The following is a 23,593-nucleotide window of genomic DNA, read 5'->3' as shown; positions in this document are numbered from 1 at the left end:
TCTTGTGTGGTTTAAAGGTTGGCACAACATGGTGGGCTGAAGGTCCTGTATTGTGCTGTATGGATCTATTCCAGGTTATTGAGACATGCAAGGCAAGTCATTGCTGGGGCCTTGGCCAAGGTCTTCGTATCCTCTTCAGCTGTAGGCAAGGTCCCAGAAGACCAGAGAATAGTCAATGTCGTTCTTTTGTTTAAGGAGGGTAATCAGGATAATCTAGCAAATTATAGGCCAGTGAGCCACACATCAGTGTTAGGGAAATTATTGTATGGCTTTGTGAGGGAGAGTTCATGTCTCACAAGCTTGATTGAGTTTTTTTTAAAAGAAGGTTACGAAGATAATTGATCAGGGTAGGGCAGTGGATGTTGTCCATATGGACTTTATTGAAGTATTTGATAAGGTCTCTCACATAGGCTGATCCAGAAGATTAAGTCACATGGGATCCACAGTGACTTGGTAGGTCAGATTCAAAATTGGCTTGGCCATAGAAGACAGAGAGTAGTTGTAGAAGTCTGTGACCAGTGGTGTTCCACAAGGATCAGTGCTAGGATCTTTGAATATTTTGAACAGAAATGTAGGTGGCCTGATCAGCAAGTTTGCAGATGATACAGAAATTGGTGGAGTTACTGGTAGTGAGGAAGGTTCTCAAAGTATACAGCAGGATATAGATTCGTTGGAAATTTGGGCAGAGAGATGGCAGATGGAGTTTAATCTGGACAAGCATAAGATGTTGCATACAGCACGGAAATACAGATGTCATACAGCACAGGAATAGGCCCTTCGGCCCATGCTGACCAAGATTCTCATCTAAGCTGGTACCATTTGCCTATGTTTGGCCCATATCCTTTCCCATCCATGTACCTGTTTTTGGGGGGGGGGGGGGGTGTTAAATGCAAGAGGAAAGTATACAGTAAATAGGAAGACCCTTTGGAGCACTGATGTACAGAGGGATCTTGGGGTACAAGTCCATAGCTCCCCGAAAGTGGCAACAGAAGTGGACAGGGTAGTAAAGAAGGCATGCTTGTCTTCATTGGTTGGGGCGCTAAGTATAAAAGTTGGCAAGCCATGTTACAGCTGTATAACACTTTAGCTGGGCCACATTTGGTGTGCAGTTCTGGTTGCCACATTACAGGAAGGATGTGGAAGCTTTAGAGAGGATGCAGAAGAGGTTCACCAGGACGTTGCCTGGATTAGCTATAAGGAGAGGTTGGATAAACTTGTATTGTTTTTACTGGAGAGGAGGCGGCTGAGGGGGTGAGCTGATAGAAGTATACAAGATCATGAAAGGCATAGATAGAGTAGATGGTCAGTCTTTTGCTCAGGGTGGAAATGTCAAATTCTGAAGGGCATAGGTTTAAGGTGACGGGGGCAAGTTTAAAGAAGATTAATGAGGCAAGTTTTTTTTTACACAGAGGTGCGCATGTGCCTGGAATGTGCTACCAGGGAGGTGGTAGGGTCAGATACGATAGCAATGTTTAAGCAGCATCTAGACAGTCACATAAGCAGGCAGGGAATACATGGACATGGGCCTTGTGGAGGCAGATGGGATTAGTTTAGGTTGGCACAAAGGGCCTGTTCCTATGATGTACTGTTCAATGTTCTAATGCCTAAATCTCATTCCCCCATTTATTTCCCAGTCAGTAGTGGGTATATTCCCTGATGATTTCACAATGTTTACTTCCATTCACAACTCCTCAGCAAATAAAGCCCATGTGTCCATACAGCAAGACCCAGTAAACATTCAGCATGGACTGTTAGGTTGCAAGTAAAATTCAAGTCACAAATGTGCCAGGCAGTGACCATCACCAAGAAGAGGTTCTGACCACCATCCCTTGATATTCAATGACATTACCATCCCTGAGTGTCTCACCATCACCAATGACCATGAACTTATTGGGCCAGTCACATGAATATCATGGCTACAGAATGGGTCCGGGGCTGGGTTTCCCCTGGCACCTCCTAACACCCCAAAGCCATCCCACCATATACAAGGCCCAAGTCAGGATTGTGATGGAATACTACACCTTTCCCTGGATAAGTGCAGCTCCAACAACTCTCAGAAGCTTGACACCATCCAAGACAAAGCAGCCCACTTAACTGGAAACCCCATCAACCATCCTGAACATTCATTATTCTCTTCACCACCAGCACAGTGTCTACAGTGTGTACCATCTACAACATGCATTCCCGTTACTTGCCTTGATATTGTGGATAAATGTGAGATTATCTACCCGGGCGGCAAAAACTGGAAGGTACGTTATCTTAGCAGCAAGGGATTACGAAGGCAGGAGATGCAAAAAGACCTGGGGAAGCCTTGTGCACCAGTTCATGAAACTAACTGGTTAGTGCAGCAGCTGGTTAACAAGATGCCACTGCGAGAGGATCTGAGTACAGGAACAGAGATAGCTTACTGCAACCATACAGGGCTTTGGTGAGACCACACGTCAATATTGTGCGCAGTTTTCCTCTCCTTATCTGTGGAAGGATGTTCTTGCTATGAAGGGAATTCAGCAAAGATTCACCAGACTGATTCCTGGAATGGCAGGACTAACATATGAAAAGAGAATAGGACAACTGTACCTGCATCTGCCAGAGTTCAGAAGAATGCAAACGAACCTCATTGAAATTTATCAGATTTTGATGGGATTAGATAGATTAGGTGCAGGAAACATGTTCCTGGTGATGGGGAAGTCCAGAACCAGTGGTCACAGGCTAAGATACAGGGTAAGCCACTTAGGACCAAGATGAGGAGAAATTTCTTCACCCAAAAAGGGGCGAACCTGTGGAATTCTCAACCACAGAAGGCAGTTGAAAACAATTCATTAAATATATTCAAGGAGGAGTTGGACATAATACAAATGGTTAAAGATCTGGGGAGAAAGAACAGGGCACTGAATTTGGATGGGTAGACGTGATCACTTCGAATGGTGCAGCAGACTCGAAAGACCTCCTGCTGCTTCTAATTTCTGTATTTCTGTGACACTTGGACAGCAGCTCCTGAACCTGTAATCTCTACTAATAAGGACAGGGCAGCAGGTGCAGGGGAACATCGCCGCCTGCAGGTCCCCTCCAAGGTGCACACTGCCCTGATTTGTAAATATATCCTGGACCAAGTCCAGCAACTCCCCAACAGCACTCTCGGAGTACCTTCACCAGAAGGACTCAGTGGTTCAGGGCACACCCTACCACCTTCTCAATGGACAATAAACATGGGTCTTGATGGCAACACCCAGGTCCTGAAAAATTAATAAATAAAAAAAGACAATATATGTGCAATGAACTTGCTTTTGAAATTCAGTTCTTAAAGGTGTACAGAACAAGGACATAGTGGGTGTATGCACACAAAGGTTTGAAAGCTGCAGGGTTTTAAAGGATTAAACGGGTTCTTTAATATTATGCATAAAAGTCAAGGAAAAAGTCATGAAGTTACGAACCAAGGCAAACACTTGTGGAGAAAGGATCACCAATTAAAGGTCATGTATTCCATATAGTAAAGCTCTCATAATGCACACTCCAAGTATCGGGAAATCCTGATAGTTTAGCATCTGATGGACAGGCCCCAGTTCCCACACTCCCTGTCACACACCGGGGCCCCAGTTCCCACACTCCCTGTCACACACCGGGACCCCAGTTCCCACACTCCCTGTCACACACCGGGGCCCCAGTTCCCACACTCCCTGTCACACACCGGGGCCCCAGTTCCCACACTCCCTGTCACACACCGGGGCCCCAGTTCCCACACTCCCTGTCACACACCGGGGCCCCAGTTCCCACACTCCCTGTCACACACCGGGACACCAGTTCCCACACTCCCTGTCACACACCGGGACACCAGTTCCCACACTCCCTGTCACACACCGGGGCCCCAGTTCCCACACTCCCTGTCACACACCGGGACACCAGTTCCCACACTCCCTGTCACACACCGGGGCCCCAGTTCCCACACTCCCTGTCACACACCGGGGCCCCAGTGCCCACACTCCCTGTCACACACCGGGGCCCCAGTTCCCACACTCCCTGTCACACACCGGGGCCCCAGTTCCCACACTCCCTGTCACACACCGGGGCCCCAGTTCCCACACTCCCTGTCACACACCGGGGTCCCAGTTCCCACACTCCCTGTCACACACCGGGGCCCCAGTGCCCACACTCCCTGTCACACACCGGGGCCCCAGTTCCCACACTCCCTGTCACACACCGGGGCCCCAGTTCCCACACTCCCTGTCACACACCGGGGCCCCAGTTCCCACACTCCCTGTCACACACCGGGACCCCAGTTCCCACACTCCCTGTCACACACCGGGACCCCAGTTCCCACACTCCCTGTCACACACCGGGACCCCAGTTCCCACACTCCCTGTCACACACCGGGGCCCCAGTTCCCACACTCCCTGTCACACACCGGGACCCCAGTTCCCACACTCCCTGTCACACACCGGGGCCCCAGTTCCCACACTCCCTGTCACACACCGGGGCCCCAGTGCCCACACTCCCTGTCACACACCGGGGCCCCAGTGCCCACACTCCCTGTCACACACCGGAGCCCCAGTTCCCACACTCCCTGTCACACACCGGGGCCCCAGTTCCCACACTCCCTGTCACACACCGGGGTCCCAGTTCCCACACTCCCTGTCACACACCGGGGCCCCAGTTCCCACACTCCCTGTCACACACCGGGGTCCCAGTTCCCACACTCCCTGTCACACACCGGGGCCCCAGTGCCCACACTCCCTGTCACACACCGGGGCCCCAGTTCCCACACTCCCTGTCACACACCGGGGCCCCAGTTCCCACACTCCCTGTCACACACCGGGGTCCCAGTTCCCATACTTCCTGTCACACACCCATGACAGTGTTGAGGTCGCTCCAGCCTACCTCAAAACTCAGCAGGCTCTGTTTTCTCATGCTCTCAGTACACTAGGTCCCCTAGTCCTTACCTTCCCCTCCACCAACCGCCACATCTTCCCCTCCCCACCCCCTTTCTGCATTCAGCAGGGACCATTCTCTCTCTGACTCCCTGGTTTGCTCATTCCTCCCCAGGCACTTACTTTGTAACTGTCAGTGTAACACCTGTCCCTCCACCTCCTCCCTCACCACCAACCACGGCCGTAAACCGCCCTTCCTGGTGAGGCAGAGATTGAATGCGTCTCCTCCAACCTTGTTTATTTGGTGCTCTGCATGTCGCCCCGCTACATCAGTGAGACAAGGTGCAGACTGGACGACTGCTTTACCGAGCACCTGCGCTGCATCCACCAAGGCCTTCGGGAGGAACAGTACCTCAGATTCTGCCTGGGTAATCTGCAGCCCAATGGCAGCAACAGTCAATTCTCCAATTTCAGCTCCCGCTGTCCCTCTTTGCTCTCCATGATTTACCCAGTTCCTCCTGCCTCCAATCACCCTCTTCCTTTCACACACACCTCCCACTGGGTCTCCTCCCCCCCACTGATCCCATCTGCTCTCCTCACTTCCCTGATCTGGTTCCATGCTCCACCTTCCTTTCCCATCAGATTCCACCATCGGCAGCCCTTTGTCGCCTCCACTTCTCACCTCCCAGCTGCCGTCGCTATTTCCACCCTCCCCTCCTCCATCTGCCTGATGCCCCTCCTCACCAGGCTCCACCTATCGCCTGCCACCTCTTGCTCCACCCTTCCCCCTCACCTCTTTATACCGGCGATCTCCCCTCTATTTTTCAGTCCAAATGAAGGGTCTCAACCCAAAACACCCACTGTCCATTTCCCTCCACAGATGCTGCCTGACCCGCTGAGCTCCCCCAGCAGGTTGTTTATTGCTCTCTTTAAACCTACTGGGTTTGCTGGAAAATGTATTCTTCTATTATGTAGAATCTAAACAAAGGTGAATTAAAACTGTGTTGGAATATTAATAGAGTAATATCTAATAATCCAGAAGGTCTGCCAGTCCAGCACTGCCAAAGTCCCACGTGTGCCACAGCAACAGTACTTAAAGTAATCATGAAGTACATGGTGAGTAAAAGATACAAAAAGATCAGCCGATAATATCAAAAATGATGTTTATATGCACACAAGAGTGGAAGAGAGGTGGGATCTCACAAGCAAGATAAAGGGGAGGAATTTAGTGCAGTTTGAAAGCTCAGTGAAGGGTATCCATTATCAAGTGAATGGTGAGCAGACCGTCCTCTACAGACTACTGCAGAAGGTGGTGCTGTACACAATGTCCCACGATTGTTCTGATGTAGGGTCTTCCGCCAGAGACGCTAACCGTTTCTCTTTCCTGCTGACCTGCTGAGTGTTTCCAGTATTTTCTGCAGTTTCTTTGATTTTCATTCAGTGTTACAAGACAATTGGTCATATGAAGAGCCAATGGAAAATTTTACAAACTCTGAGCACATTGCACTCTTTCCTTCCATCACAGTACTACCATTCTCATGCTTACAACGGCTTTTCAACTGTTGTGTTGTGCTATTACGAATGGAGAACAAAACTATTCATACTGTGAATATTCAGTTCAACTACTGTTAATAAATAGGAGGTCCTCCAACTCAACCCCATCAGCCTTAGCCATGCACCCTGTCACTGATGCTATTCCCCTCTCCAATCCAATCAATTCATTACCTCAAAGTCAACATGTTCCCAAGCCGACTCCCCAACATCATATCCCCTTCATCACAGTGAATGACTAGTCCCATCTCCATAACACCCCATCCCAGCCATTACTGATCTTCTCATCACTTCAAATCCTTTCAATACCCTTCAGGCTGACTTTCTATAAACATGAGAGCTTAACTGATCCCACAGCCTACCCAGCAACGTCTTGTTCATCCATCACCCCCAACAACTTCCAGTCCTCAATATCTCCCTTTGCATCGTTCTGTTAAACACCATCATGACCATGGCATTCTGCAGCTTTTTCCAGTCTGACAACAAACCCCTCCACGCTACTTCAAGCAGTCTGCAAATACCTGCATTCCCCTTCTCTCCCCACCAATGCCAACAGCATCTGGGTCTTAAGCTCTACGAATACATCTTTAGGTTCTCCTCTGCCCATACCCTAAAGTGCACCTCTGACCAAACTTACATCAACTATTTACTTCTATGGCTTTGCTTTCATTTTACTGGGATTACTCTTCTATGAATTGCCATGATTATTTTAGGTTGAAGAGAATATACAAATTCTGCTCCTTCAATTCTTACTGGCTAGTTCAGATGAAGGGTCTCAATCCGAAACTTCAACTGTCCATTTCCCTCCACAGATAGAGTCACAAAGTCATAGAGTTGTACAGCACAGAAAAAGGCCCTTCAGCCCACACGTCCATGCCAACCAAGATGTACGTATATTCAAGCTAATCCCATTTCCCAGCACATGGCCCACATCCCTCTAAACTCTTGTCATCCAAATACCATCTGCCATCATGAAGTGCTTTGAGAGGCTGGTCATGGCACGCATCATCTCCAGCCTCCCAGAAAACCTTGACCCACTGCAATTCCCCTATCACCAAAACAGGTCTCCAGTCGACGCCATCTCCCCAGCCCTACGCTCATCTCTGGAGCATCTGGACAGTAAAGACACCAATGTCAGACTATTGTTTATTGACTACAGCTCTATCTTCAACACTGTAATTCCAAGCAAACTCATAACCAAACTCCAAGACCTAGAACTCAACACCTCCCTTTACAACTGGATCCTTGAGTTTCTGACCAACAAAATGCAATCAGTGAGGACAGGCAGCAACACCTCCAGCACGATTATTCTCAACACTGGTGCCCCACAAAGCTGCATCCTCAGACCCCTACTCTACTCCCTATATACTCATAACTGCGTAGCCAGATTCTGCTCTAACTCCATCTACAAGTTTGCAGGTGACATCACCGTAGTTGCATCTCCAATAATGATGAGTCGGAGTACAGGAAGGAGATAGAGAGCCCAGTGACATGGTGTCATGACAACAACCTTTCCCTCAATATCAGCAAAACAAAAGAGCTGGTCATTGACTTCAGGAAGGGGGGCAGTGCACATGCTCTTGTCTACATCAACGGTGCTGAGGTCGAGAGGGTTGAGAGCTTCAAGTTCCCAGGACTGAACATCACCAATAGCCTGTTCTGATCCAAACACATAGACGTCACGATCAAGAAAGCTCACCGGTGCCTCTACTTCCTCAGGAGACTAAAGAAATTCGGTATATCTCCTTTGACACTCACCAACTTTTATCGATGCACCATAGACAGCATCCAACTGCTCTGCCCAGGACCACAAGAAACTGCAGTGAGTTGTGGACACAGCCCAGCACGTCACGGAAACCACCCTCCCCTCAATAGACGCTGCCTTAATTCTAGCTGCCTTGGTAAAGCAGCCAACAAAGACCCCACCCACTCCGGATATTCTCTCCTCTCCCCTCTCCCATCGGACAGAAGATACAAAAGCCTGAAAGCAAATACCACTGGGCTCAAGGACATCTTCTATTCCACTGTTGTAAGACTATTGAATGATTTCCTAGTATGATAAGATGGACTCTTGACCTCACAATCTTCCTCGTTATGGCCTTGCACCTTATTGTCTACCTGCACTGCACTTTCTCTGTAGCTGTGTCACTTTATGCTGCATTCTGTATTATTTTCCCTTGTGACGAGAGACTGAGGAAGGTAGAGTTGAGGATGTCATCTATATGGACTTCAGTAAGGCATTTGACAAGGTACAACATATAGGTTAATCAAAAAAGTTCAGATGCATGGGGTCAGTGAAGAATTGGCTGTGTGGATCCAGAACTGACTTGCCCGTAGAAGACAGTGTGGTGGTTGAAGGGACTTATTTGGACTGGAGGCCTGTGAGTAGTGGTTCCACAGGAATCTGTACTGGGTCCTCTGCTGTTTCTGATGTACGTAAATGACCTGGATGAGTATGTTGATGGGTGGGTTAGTAAGTTTGCAGACGATACCAAGATTGGTGGAGTTGTGAATAGTGTAGAAGACTGGCGACGGATACAGTGTGATATAGATCAGCTGCAGATGTGGGCAGAGAAATGGCAGATGGAGCTTAACCCGGATAAATGTGAGGTCTTGACTAATGTCAAGAGGCAGTACATTTCACAAGGGCAAGACCCTTAACAGTGTTGAAGAGCAGAGAGACCTTAGGGTGCAAGTCCATGACTCATTGAAAGTGGCTATGCAGGTAGATAGGGTGGTTAAGAAGGCTAATGGAATGCTTGCATTTATTAATCGAGGTATTGAGTAGAGGAGTCAAATTATGATGCATCTCTATAGAACTCTGGTTAGGCCGCAGAGCATTGCGTGCAGTTCTGGTCACCTCACTATAGGAAGGACATCGAGGTTTCAGAGAGGATGCAGAGGAGTTTTACTAGGACGCTGCCTGGATTAGAGGGCTTGTACTATCAGGAGAGGCTGGACAAACTTGGGCTCTTTTCTCTAGAGCAGCAGAGGCTGAGGGGTGATCTGAGGGGTGAAATTATGAGGGGCATAGACAGGGTGGACAAGCAATATCTTTTTCCCATTATTGAGCGATCCAATACCAGAGGGCATGCATCTAAGGTGAGAGAGGGTAGGTTCAGAACGGGTGTGAGGGGTATGTTTTTTACTGAGAGAGTTGTGAATGCCTCGAATGCGTTGCCTGATGGGGTGGTGGAGGCAAATTCATTGCGGGCTTTTAAGAGGGGCTTGGATGGGCATATGAATGAGAGGAAAATAGAGGGATATGGGCATTCTGTAGGTAGGAGGGATTAGCTATGTCGGCACAACCTGCTCTGTGCTGTTCTGTTTTATGTTCTGTTACTACCTCAGTGCACTGTGTAATGAATTGATCTGTATGAACGGTATGCAAGATGTGTTTTTCACTGTATCTCTGTACAACTGACAATAATAAACCAATTCCAATTCCTGTCCACATACTTTTAAAATGTATCTAATGTACCTGCCTCAACCCCTTCCTCCAGCAGCTGGTTCCATATATCTACCAACCGCTGTGTAAAAAAAGTTGCCCCTCGGGTTCTTAGTAAACCTTTCACCTCTAACCTTAAAATTATATCCTCTAGTTTTTGATTCCCCAATCCTGGAAAAAAGACAGCTCACCCTACCTGTGCCCCTCATGATCTTCTATACCTCTATGAGATCAGCCCTCAGTCTCCTACACTCCGGGAGTAAAGGCCCAGCCTGCCTAACCTCTCCCTATATCTCAGTCCCTCAAGACTTAGCAACATCCTTGTAAATCTTTTTTTGCACTCTTTCCAGTTTAATCACATCCTTCTTATAACAGGGTGACCAAAGTGAACACAATACTCCAAGTGTGGCCTCACCAACATCTTGTACAATCACAACATACTCCCAACTTCTATATTCAATGCCCCAATTGATGAAGGCCAGTGTGCCAAAAGCCTCCTTCACTGCCCTGTCTACCTGTGACTCTGAGGTCCCTCTGTTCTACAAGAGTACCTGGGGCCTTCCGTTCAATGTAAAAGTCCTACCTTGATTTGTCCTTCCAAAATGTAACACTCCACACTTATCTGAATTAAACTCCATTTGCCATTCCTCAGCCCACCTACCCAACCGATCAAGATCCCACTGCAATTCTCGATACTCCTCTTCACTGTCTACGATACTACTTATTTTTGTGTCATCTGCAAACTTACTAACTATTCCTCATATTTTCTCATCCAAATCATTAATATAGATGACAAATAACAATGGGCCCAGCACCGACCCCTGGGACACACCACTAGTCACAGACCTTCAGTCTCAGAAACATCCTTCCACCATCGCCCTCTGTTTCCCACCATCCAGCCAATGTTGTATCCAGTTTCCCAGCTCTCCTTGGATAAGATAAGATGTCACGTAATCTAACCTTCCATGTGGAACCTTATCAAAAGCCTTACTGAAATCCATGTTATATCTACCGCCCTTCCCTCATCAACCTTCCTCATCACTTCATCAGAAGACTCAAGACAAGATCTAAACACAAATCCATGCTGGCTACCCCTAATCAACCCCTGCCTTTCCAAATGTAAGTATCCCTCAGAATACTTTCCAGCAACTTCCCTACCATGGATGTTAGGCTAACGGGTCTATAATTACCAGGTCTATCCTCACTGCCCTTCTTACATAAAGGCACAACATTTGCTGTCCTCCAGTCTTCTGGCACCTCGCCAGAGGACAGTGATGTTGCAAATATCTCACAGAGGGCTCCTGCAATTTCTTCTCTAGCTTCCCATAGTGTTCTTGGATGTACTTCGTCCAAACCTGGAGATTTGTCTACCTTCATGCATCCTAACACATGCAACATCTAAGTGAGAAACTTGTCAGTTGCCCAATATTTGCATGAGGGTCATGAGGGGGGTGGGGTGGGGGGGGGAGATGAAGTGCCAGAAGGAAAAGGGGAGCAGATAATGCTTTGTTATTGCATCAGTGGAGGTTCACCCACTTCACAAAGTTCCATCTGGAGTTCACCCTGTAATATGGACTGCTCCCAAAACAACTCCATTAACTTTGCCAGGTTCCCAAATCTCCACATCTTTCTCCATTGTGAAAACAAAAGAGAAATAATCATCGAGGATTCTGCCCATCCCCAGCAGATCCACACATGGATTTCTGTCTTGGTCTTTCAGGGGCATTATTTATTCTCTCATCACTCTTTTTCCCTTAGTATCCTTAAAAAATCCCAAAATGTTAATCTTTTCTATTTCCACAGATGCTGCCTAACCTGCCAATTTCCTCCAGCAGCTTGTTTTTTGCTCCAGATTCCAGCATTGGCAGTCTCGTGTCTCTATGAAGACAATGTCCACCACCCTGCCCTCATCAATCCTCTTGGTCACCTCTTAAGATCTGGCATGGTATAGGATGAGGAAGAACAAAATAAAAAGCAAGTGCTGATGCTGGAAATCAGGAACAAAAGCAGAAATAACTGGAAACCCTCAGCAGGTCAGGCAACATCCGTGGAGGTAGACAATGTTAACATTTTCGGCCTGCAACCCTTTGTGAGATTTTGGCAAAGGGTCGCCAACCCGGAATATTGACTATTTCCCTTTCCACAGATGCTGCCTGACCTGTTGAGTTTTTCCGGCCATTTCTGTTTTTGTTACTGAAAATCGTTCACTTTGTTTCAGCTTGCTGTCCTTGTGAATCAAAGCTTAATCTTGAGGAAAAGGGAAACAAATTTCTACCCCCCACCCTGCCTAAATCTGTCATCTTCTTATTATCCTTAGTTGTCTTTTCTCTTTGTTTTCCTCTCAAGCTTATGCTGCAGTAACTTGGTCCCTGAAGCTGGCCCCTAACTGCCAAGGCCCTGCAGTTTTGAAAGCTGTTTAAACTATTCCCCCAAGTCAAACGACGTGGAGGTTCAGAAGGCAATGTCAGCACTCCTCTCTGCTAAGAAACAGCAGGAAGCTGGTGCTCCACAGCAGGTAGTATCCAACATTACAGCACCGATGGACTGACCGCTGTGAGGATCCCTAAGGAAGTTCAGGCCTTCCATGTTCACATGAGTGGCCCTCAGGAGCGTTCTGAATTGTTCATCTAGCCCAGCTGTGCATCACCGAGTTTGGAGCAGAAAAGATGTTTCCATTTGAAGAAGAGTCCAAAAATAAAACAAAATTAAGATATTCAATTAAAAATTCATTAAAGAATTCAGGAGAAACTCCATTAATTAGTGTAAAGAACATGGAATTCAATACCACAGAGTTGAGCTAAATAGATCCATTTAAGGGAAAACTTGATAAGCACACTTAAAGTGGAATTAACAAGGCCATAATGGAGCCCATTTTTCTGACTTCTGTAATGTAATTTGCAAGTGTTAATTAAAGTGGGCAGGTCGTGCAGGAGTGCCCAGAATCCATCTCCCTTACATATACATTCTCTCCTTTGGACAATGATGAGAGCGATGTTTCCTCAGTAGAGTGCAGACAGAACCAGGAGAATACACTACAAGTGACCCATCTGCACAGGAAACAGTTTGAGAAAGCAATAGGGAATTCAGCAGTTAGGGCGACCAACTGGCATTTCTGTGATCTAGGATGGTATGTTATCACTCTAGTGTCAGGGTCAAGGATGTCACTGAAAGGGGAGGGTTAGGGGAAATTAATTAATTGAAGTTAATTTTAATGGGAGTGAATGTGGCCCAAGTAAATTGGAACCAAAAGTTGACAAACATAACTGTAGCAGAACAATGGGCTGCCTTTAAAAAAAGAAATAATTCAGATACGCTTTTAGTACGTTCCCAAGAGCAGGAAAGAAAGAACAAATCTAGAGCTCTCTAGATGACGAAAGAGATAGTGAGAAAGATAAAGGAAAAAGATTTTTTATGACATGTTGCATTGTAAATACCAGTGAGAACAGGATTCACTGGAGAAGCATATGAAGACTTCGGAACTAGGAAATGTTAATGGGGAGATCTTGGGGATAGTCCGCATTACAGCAGAGGAGGTGCTGGATGTCCTAAAATGTATGAAGGGAGACAAATCTCCAGGGCCTGACCAGGTATATCCAAGAACACTGTGGGAAGCTACAGAAGAAATTGCAGGAGCCCTGGCTGAGATATTTGCGTCATTGTTAGCCACAGGTGAGATGCTGGTAGACAGGAGGGTAGTGAATATTGTGCCTTTATTTAAGAAGGGCTGCAAAGAAAAACCTGGGAACTATAGACCAGTAAGTCTAACATGTCTTCCTTTCCAGTGCTGATGAAGGGTCTCGACCCGAAACATCGACTGTTTATTTCCCCTCCATAGTCGCTGCCTGACCTGCTGAGTTCCTGCAGCATTTTGTGTGTGTTAGTCTAATATCTGTGGTAGGTAAGTTACAGGAGAGGATTCTGAGGGATAAGATATACATGCATCTGGAAAGACAGAGGTTGAGTAGGGATAGTCAGCACAGCTTTGTGTATGGGAGATCATGTGGACTTGTATGGACTTCAGTGAGGCTTTTGATAAGGTTCCACATGGTAGGCTGCTCTGGAAGGTTAGATCACATGAAATCCAGGGAGAGCTGGCTAATTGGATACACTATTAGCTTGATGGTAGGAAGTAGAGGTTGATGGTGGAAAGTTATTTCTTGGACTGGAGGTCCCTGACTAGTGGTGTGCCTCAGCGGTCAGTGCTGGGCCTATTGTTGTTTATCATCTATATCAAAGATTTGGATGAGAATGTACAAGGCATCGTTAGTAAGTTTGCAGATGACACTAAAATAGGCAGTACGGTGGACAATGAAGAGGTTTATCAAAAATTACAGGGGGATCTTGATCAGATGAGTAAGTGGGCCGAGGAATGGCAAATGGAGTTTAATTCAAATAAATGCAAAGTGTTGCATTTTGGAAAGTCAAATCAAGGTAGGACTTTCGCAGCGAACGGTAGAGCCCTGGGGAGTGTTGTAGAACAAAGGGACCTTGGAGTTCAAATATATGGTTAACTGAAAGTAGAGTCACAGGGTGTTGAAAAAGGCTTTTGGCACACTGGCCTTCACCAGTCAGGGCATCGAGTATAGAAGCTGGAAGGTCATGGTGCAGCTGTACAGGACACTGGAGAGGCTGTATTTTATTATGTGTTCAGTTTTGGTCACTCTGCTTTAGGAAAGACGTTGTTAAACTGTAAAGAGTGCAGAAAAGATTTACAAGGATGTTACCAGGACTTGAAAGACTGAGTTGTTGGAAGAGGGTAGACAGGCTGGGAATTTTTCCTTTGGAGCATAGGAGACTGAGAGGTGATCTTATAAGTGTATAAAATCATGAGGGGCACAGATAGAGTAAATGCACTCAGTTTTTTTCCCAGGGTTGGGGAATCAAGAACTAAAGGGCACAGGTTTAAGGTGAGAGGGGAGAGATTCAATAGGAACTTGAAGGTCAACTTTTTTTTACACCAAGGATGGTATACAGGTGGAACGACCTACCGGAGGAAGTGGTTGAGGCAGGAACATTAACAACATTTAAATGACACTTGGACAGGTACGTGGATAGGAAAGATTTAGAAGGTTATCGGCCAAATGGTGGCAAATGGGACTAGCTTGGAAGGGACATCTTGGTCGGTGTAGACCAGTTGAGCCAAGGGGCCTGTTCCATGCTGTATGACTATCCCTCTATCACAAAAGAATCGGAAGGGAAGTGAAAATTAAGAGAAGAAAGGCAAGTACAGTATGAAAGGAAAGATTACATTTTATAGGCAGGCAGATATAGAAAAATAGAAACACTGAAAAACTACAGCACAATTCAGGCCCTTTGGCCCACAAAGCTGTGCTGAACATGTCCCTACCCTAGACATTACCCATAGCCCTCTATTTTACTCAGCTCCATATACCTATCTAACAGTCTCTTGAAAGACCCTATCGTATCTGCCTCCACCACTGTTTCCGGCAGCCCATTCCACGCACTCACCACTCTCTGAGTAAAAACTTACCCCTGACATCTCCTCTATATCTACTCCCCAGCACCTTAAACCTATGTCCTCTTGTGGCCACCATTTCAGCCCTGGCGAAAAGCCTCTGACTATCCCCACGGTCAATACCTCTCATCATCTTATACACCTCTATCAGGTCCCCCCTCATCCTCTGTCTCTCCAAGGAGAAAAGGCCGAGTTCCCTCAGCCTGCATTCATAAGGCATGCTCCGCATTCCGGGCAGCATCCTTGTAAATCTCCTCTGCACCCTCTCTATGGCTTCCACATCTTTCCTGTAGTGAGGCGACCAGAGCACAATACTCCAAGTGGGGTCTGACCAGGGCCTATATAGCTGCAACAATACCTCTCGGCTCTGAAATTCAAATCCCCGATTGATGAAGGACAATAGACCATATGCCTTCTTAAGCACAGAGTCAACCTGTGCAGCTGCTTTGAGCGTCCTATGGACTCGGACCCCAAGATCCCTCTGATCCTCCACACTGCCAAGAGTCCTACCATTAATACTATATTCTGCCAACATATTTGGCCTCCTAAAATGAACCACTTCACACTTATCTGGGTTAAACTGCATCTGCCACTTCTCAGCCCCTCTGTAACCTCTGACAGCCCTCCAAACTATCCACAACACCCCCAACCTTCGTGTCATCCGCAAACTTACTAACCCACCCCTCCACTTCCTCATCCAGGTCGTTTATAAAAATCACAAAGAGTAAGGGTCCTAGTACAGATCCCTGAGGTACACCACTGGTCACCGACCTCCATTCAGAATACGACCCCTCAACAACCACTCTTTGCCTTCTGTGGGCCAGCCAGTTCTGGATCCACACTGCAATGTCCCCTTGGATCCCATGTCTCCTCACCTTCTCCATAAGCCTCGCATGGGGTACCTTATCAAACGCCTTGCTGAAATCCATATACACTACATCTACTACTCTCCCTTCATCGATGTGCTTAGTCACATCCTCAAAAAATTCAATCAGGCTCGTAAGGCAGGACCTGCCCTTGACAAAGCCATGCTGACTATTCCTAATCATATTATACCTCTCCAAATGTTCATAAATCCTGCCTCTCAGGATCTTCTCCATCAGCTTACCAACCACTGAGGTAAGACTCACTGGTCTATAATTCCCTGGGCTAACCCTACTCCCTTTCTTGAATAAGGGAACAACATCCGCAACCCTCCAATCTTCCGGAACCTCTCCCGTCTCCATCGACGACGGAAAGATCATCATCAGAGGCTCCACGATCTCCTCCCTCACCTCCAACAGCAACCTGGGGTATATCTCATCCGGTCCCGGCAACTTATCTAACTTGATGCTTTCCAAAAGTTTCAGCACCACCTCTTTTCAGGCCGCTGCAAGTTCCCACTACAATGCCCCAGATCTTTTTCTGTAGTGAATACTGATGTAAAGTATTCATTAAGTACCTCCACTATTTCTTCCGGATCCATACACACTTTCCCACTGCTGCACTTGATAGGCCCTATCCTTTCTCTTACTCTTCACATACTTGTAGAACGCCTTGGGGTTTTCCTTAATCCTGCCCGCCAAGGCCTTCTCATGTCCCCTTCTGGCTCTCCTAATTTCTTTCTTAAGTTCCTTCCTTTTAGCCTTGTACTCCTCCAGATCTCTAACATTACCTAGCTCTCTGTACCTTTTGTATGCTTTTCTTTTTCTTTTGACTAGATTTATTATAGCCTTTGTACACCACGGTTCCTGTATCCTCTCGTGACTCCCGTCTCATTGGAACATGTCTATGCAGAACTCCACATAAATACCCCCTAAATATTTGCCACATATCTTCCGTACTTTTCCCAGAGAACATCGGTTCCCAATTTAATCTTCCAATTTCCTGCCTGAGAGCCTCATAATTCCCTTTACTCCAACTAAACGCCTTTCTAGTCTGTCTGTTCCTATCTCTCTCCAGTGCTAACGTAAAGGAGATAGAATTATGATCACTAACACCAAAATGTTCACCCACTGAGAGATCTGACACCTGACCAGGTTCATTTCCCAATATCTAATCAAGCAAAGCCTCTCCTCTTGTAGGCCTATCTACATACTGTGTCAAGAACCCTTCCTGAACACACCTAACAAACTCCACCCCATCTAAACCCCTCACTGTCTGGAGATGCCAGTCAATGTTTGGGAAATTAAAATCCCCCATCACAACAACTCCATTATTCTCACACCTTTCTAGGATCTGCTTCCCTATCTGCTCCTCAATAACCCTGTCACTATTGGGAGGCCTATAAAAAACACCCAGTAAAGTTATCGACCCCTTCCTGTTCCTAACCTCCACCCACAGAGACTCCGTAGACAATCCCTTCACAACGTCCGCCTTTTCCACAGCCGTGACACTATCTCTGATCAACAGTGCCACTCCCCCACCTCTCTTGCCTCCCTCCTTGTCCTTCCTGAAACATCTAAAACCCGGCACTTGAATCAACCATTCCAGCCACAGAGCCATCCAAGTCTCCGTAATGGCCACCACATCATAGCTCCAAGTATCGATCCAAGTTATCGATCCACCTGCCTATAACTCATCCGCCTTGTTCACAATACTCCTTGCATTAAAATAGACACACCTCAAGCCTGTCTTTCTCTATCACCTGCCTATGGTACTTACTCCTAGCTTCCTCTATTTGAGAGCCAAACACCTCTTCCCCAGCCTCTCCAGTACGGATCCCACCACCCAACAATTCTAGTTTAAACTCTCCCCAGTAGCCTTAGCAAACCTCCCTGTGAGTATGTTGGTCCCCCTAGGATTCAAGTGCAACCCATCCTCTTTGAACAGGTCACACCTGCCCCAAAAGAGGCCCCAATGATCCAGAAAACTGAATCCCTGCTCCTTACTCCAATCCCTCAACCACGCATTTAACCTCCTCCTCATTCTGTTCCTATACCCACTGTCATTTAGCACAGGCAGTAATCCGGAAATTACTACCTTTGAGGTCCTGCTTCTCAACTTCCTTCCTAGTTCTCTATAGTCTCTTTTCAGGACTTCATTCCTTTCCCTACCTATGTCGTTGGTACCAATTTGTACCACGACCTCTGGCTGTTCTCCCTCCCCCTTCAGGACATCTTGGACGCAATCAGAAACATCCCGGACCCTGGCACCTGGGTGGCAAACTATCTTCCGACTTTCTTTCCTACACCCACAGAGTCGCTTGCCTGCCCACTTAGCTATAGAGTCCCCTATTACTAGTGCCCTCCTCACTCCTTCCCTACCCACCTGAGCCACAGGGCCAGGCTCTGTGCCAGAGACACTGCCACTGTTGCTTCCCCCAGGTAGGCTGTCTCCCCCAACAGCAGTCAAACAGGAGTACTCATTATCAAAGGGTACAGCCACAGGGGTACTCTCTAGTACCTGACTCTTCCCCTTCCCCCTCCTGACTGTGACCCAATTGCCTGATTCCGATGGTCCTGGTGTGACCACCTGCCTATAACTCCTCTCTACCACCTCCTCACTCTCCCTGACCATACAAAGGTCATTGAGCTACATCTCTAGTTCCCTAACACAGTCCCTCAGGAGCTGCAGCTCGACACACCGGGCGCAGACGTAGCCTCCCAGAGGTAGGGAGACCTTGCCTGAGGTATGAAGGAAGAGTTATCTAGAATGCACTAGGAAAATAGGCTAACGGAAAGGTCAGGAGATGAGCAGTGGAAGACATTTAAGCTGAAATTTATCCTAATCAGAAAGAAGGATCCCAGGAAAAAAATGAATCATCTTCTGGAAGTCCATTTATGGTTAACAAAGGAGGTCAAGGAAAATATTAAATCAAAACACCAACTTGTGTTAGACCAGAGGACTGGGAATTTTTCAGAAACCAGCTACAGTGTTCTAAAGAGCCAATGAGGAGGGAGAAAACTGATCATGAGAGTAAACTGGCAAGCAATAACAAAAGAGACAGCAAGGGCTTCCGTGGATGTGCTTGGAGGAAGTGGGTAGCTAGGTAAGTGTTGGACCCCTGAAGAGTGAAACTGGAGAATAACAGGAAGCAAGGAAACGGCAGATAATTTAAACTAATTCTTTGAATCAGTCTTCATGAAGGAGGACACCGCAAATATCGCAAGGCTAGTTTCAAACAGGACGCTAGAACTTGTAACACAATGAACAAAGTATTGGAAAACTAATGGTACTAAAGGAAGACAAGTCCCCAGGTCCCGATGACTTGCATGTAGGGATTTTAAAGGAAGTCACTGCACAGGGGGCACGGTGGTGCAGCTAGTACAGCCGCTGCCTCACAGTGCCACAGACCTTGGGTACTATGTGCACGGAATTTGCATGTCCTCCTGTGACCACATGGGTTTCTTCTGGGTGCTCCCACATCCCAAAGACACGCTGTTTTGTAAATTGCCCCTAGTGTGTAGGTTAGTGGTAGAATCTGGAAGTAGTTGAGGAGCGCGTGGGGAGAATAAAAACTGGGAATAATGTACGATTAATGTAAATGGGCAGTTAATGGTCAGTATGGACTCTGGGCTGAAAGACCTGTTTTCGTGTGCACGAGTCCATCTGAATTTAGAGCCATTGGTTGAAACTTTTCAAAACTCACTGAACTCTGGGAGAGTACTGGCAGATTGGAAAACCACAAATCTTATTCAAGAAGAAAGTGAGACAAAAAACTGGAAGCTATAGGTCTGTTGGCTTAACATCTGTTATTGCCAAGATGCTGAAGTCTAAAATCAAGGAAGAAATAGCTGAACATTTAAACCAAGTCAACGTGGAGTTATACAAGGAAAATCACTTTAGACAAATTTGCCAGAGTTCTTCACAGATATAAAATGTAGATTGAGGGGAACCTGTAGATGTAGTGTATTTGGATTTCCATGATCATATTTATAAGCTGCCACATAAAAGGGTGGTGTACCAGCTAAGAGGTCACGGTCTTTGGAAAAGTGTTTAACATGGGTGGAAGACTTGGTGTCATAGAAAAGATAAGTGTCAAAATAAATGGGTCTTTCTCAGGCTGGAAGGATACAACCTGTGGCGTGCACAAGGATCAGTTCTTGGCTCTCAATTATTTACGATCTACATAAATGACTTTCAGAGGGGCATAAGGTGTCTCAGTTTGCTGCTGACATGAAAACAGGTGGGAGGTCACATTGCAATGAGAATATCTGGACTCTGTAGCAGGATGCAGGTTGAACGAGTTGGTGAAAACATGGCAAATGGAATATAACATAGGCAATTGTGAGGTCATGCACTTTGGTCAGAAGAATCAAAAAGCAGATTATTATCTAAATGGAGAGAGGACTGCATAGGAGTGGAGTACCAAGGGATCTAGGTGTTCTTGTACATGAATCACAAAGCTGGCACGCAAGTGCAGCAAATAACAAAGGCGGCAAGCAGTACATCGGCTATTTTTGCTAAGGGGCTTGAGTTTTAAACCCTTGTACAGGGTGTTAGTGAGGCCGTAGTTCTGGGGAGTTAATCCCTTATTTAAGAAGGGATATATTAGCATTGGAGGTGGCCCAAAAGAGATTTGTTGGAGTTATTTCTGGGATAAGAGGGGTTTCCTGTCGCAAACAGTGAAAAAATCTATATTCTTCGGAGTTTGGAAGAATGATTGGTGATTTTATTGAAACTTGAGAGAAAGGACCAGGCAGTGGAGCTAGTGACTTAGTCTCGTGGAGAGCCAGTGTGGTCATGATGGGTCAAATGGCCTTCTGCTGTGCTGTAAATGTTCTAGAATTCAATGAGAAATGTACCCGAGTAGGAACAAACCTGCAGGATTCTTTAGTTTGCCATCAGGATTGCTACTTGTGGTTGATGCAGTTGCTGCAGAGCCCGTTCCTACTGATGATGGCAGGCAAACACTCTTCTTAGCTTTGGTTGCGTTGTTCACTGTCAGTCCACCAGGCACCCCGGCCAACAGATCATCGTTGCTTCTACTCTTGGTCTATCGTAGAAGGAGAAATCACAGACGTCACAGGACATTTTAAAAGCATTATTCCAAATTGCTCCAGAGTGACTCTCAAAATATGGTGATGTACCAGTAGCACATCCAGCTACAACTATCTCAAAATAATGCACTTCTTTATTGGACAAGTTAGGCTAACTATTGATTGGTCCTTATGGTTGCACTACTACATACTACTACAATTTTGGTTATAAGCAAGGCCACTTCAAGTTTCAAAACATTCAAAATAACGAACGACTAAGGTGGAAGAATGTAACAGGATTATTCGGCAGTTATTGGTAAAGACCTCGGCTCAACTTAATTCTGCTCTTCTCCTTCACTTCCCTCCTTTACAATTTCCATTTTCAATCACTCTGTTGACTGATAATTCTTGCACACGACCTCTGGCTGACTAGTCCATATAATTGATGATGGCTGCAATTAGGAAACTGCTGCTCAAATTTCAACAAATCGTAAATTTTTCCAGAAGTTTTACACAATCTTTGTGAATAAAAACTTCTGGTGTTGAACTTCCAACTTCCAGATGCCTTCAAATAGGGCGTACATCAAAAATATGCAAACATTAAAAATCTTGAGAATCTAGAGTTAGAGAGAGAAACAATGCGGATACAGGCCCTTCAGCCCATTGAATCTGTGCCATCAACCACCCATTTATTTTAATCCTACATTAAGCCCATATTCCAATCAACACTACCCGCCCCCCCCCCCCCCCCACCAAAAGACTGCACCACTCTCCTATAAACAAGAGGCAATTAACCAACCAGCCCACGTGTGTTTGGGATGTGGGAGGAAACCAGAGCACCCAGGGGAAATCCACGAGGTCACAGGGAGAACGTCCAAACTCCACACAGACAGCACCCAAGGTCAGGATTGAACCTAGACCTCTAGTGCTGTGAGGTAGTCTTTACTCACTGAGCCACTGTGCTGCTGAGAAAAATATCAAATATAAATGGAGCAAATTAAGTCAAAAATTTCGGATGCTGGAAATCTGAAATATAAAACACTGCCAGAAACATGTAACAAATCAGGCAGTATCTATGGAAAGAGAAACAGTTAATGTTTCAGGTCAAAAACCTAACAAGATCTGGCACAGAGAAAAACATGGTTTGTTTTAAACTGCAGAGAAGGTGAAGAGAGGAACAGATTGAACAAAGAGAATATCTGCGACAACGTGAGGCCAGAGTTGCCATGGGGATAAGTTGCAGAGTCTTCCAGTCAAATGGCTTGAAAGGGACTGTTGGTGGGTGATAATACAAACAACGTGTAGTATGTTCAAACAGCAAGGCTATGGGACATCACCAGGAGGTCAAGTCGTACCAAAACTGTCACAGCTGGATGCCTTACAGCAGAAGTGGCCTGTCCTGACACAGAGGAAGTCAGAAAGCAAGATACTTGAAGCTGAAGCATTTGAGATCAAGTCTGGAAGGCCACAATGTGCCAGACTGAAGACTAGGTGCTGTTGCTCAAGTTTGCATTAGGCATCATTATAACTGAGCAGGAGATCACAGATTGATATAACAGAGTGAGAGTTCATGGAGACTTACACTGGCAGGCTATAGGGTGCTCAGGGTTGCTGCTGTGGATGGAATGCAGATACTCCTGTAAACATCACTCAGCCTGCATTTGGACTCTCCAATGTAGAGGAGACCACATTACGAATACCGAATGCAATGCAGTCAATTGGAATTGCTACAGCATCTGGAGAGACTGTTTGAGTGCCTAGATGGCAGGAAGGGAAGAAATAAAAGAACATGTGTTGCATCGTCTGCAGTTGGATGGAAATGTGCTCATCTGTTCTTCTGTCCCACCAACCATACCCCTTCTAATGGGCAGAAAAGCAGATGAGGAATTTGCAAAGGGAATGCTCCCTTTGAAATGCTGAAATGGGAGGGGTGGGTAAGATGTGTCTGATGGTAGAATCTTGTTCAAGCTGATGGAGACTGCAAAGAGGGATCTGTTGAAGGTTGAGGCTGGTGGGATGGAAGGTGACACAAAGGGCAACCCCTGCACTGTCCAGAAGGAGGGGGGATGAAAGAGAGGTGTGGGAAATAAATGAGATGCGGTCAACAGCTTTGTCCACTCTGGTAAAGGAGAAGCCATGATTAAGGAAGGAGGCAGATACAATGACATTTAAAAGATAGATAGGAAATGAACAGAGGGATACGGGCCTAATGCAGACAAATGGGATTAGCATAGATAGGCATCACGGTCAGGATGGGGAGAAATGAAGCTGATTGGGTTTATTCTCGAGTTCAGAAGAATGAGAAGCGATCTCACTGAAACATACACAATTCTTAAAGAGCTTGACAAGGTTGATG

The 23,593-nt window shown here is 46.3% G+C and overlaps 1 protein-coding gene across 1 annotated transcript in view; it reads right to left on the bottom strand.

Moving 5' to 3' along the window:
- specc1la (sperm antigen with calponin homology and coiled-coil domains 1-like a) overlaps positions 1-23,593 on the bottom strand; it is a 248,262-nt gene that overhangs the window by 165,675 nt on the left and 58,994 nt on the right. The window contains 1 exon segment of the mRNA XM_052032052.1: positions 21,080-21,254. Within this exon segment, the coding sequence (XP_051888012.1) occupies positions 21,080-21,254 (175 nt within the window).

The sequence above is a fragment of the Pristis pectinata genome, chromosome 17 (genome assembly GCF_009764475.1).
Source record: "Pristis pectinata isolate sPriPec2 chromosome 17, sPriPec2.1.pri, whole genome shotgun sequence".
Lineage (NCBI taxonomy): Eukaryota > Metazoa > Chordata > Chondrichthyes > Rhinopristiformes > Pristidae > Pristis > Pristis pectinata.
The sequence above is the reverse complement of the archived record's forward strand: the minus strand, read 5'-3'. Positions and strand labels throughout refer to the sequence as shown.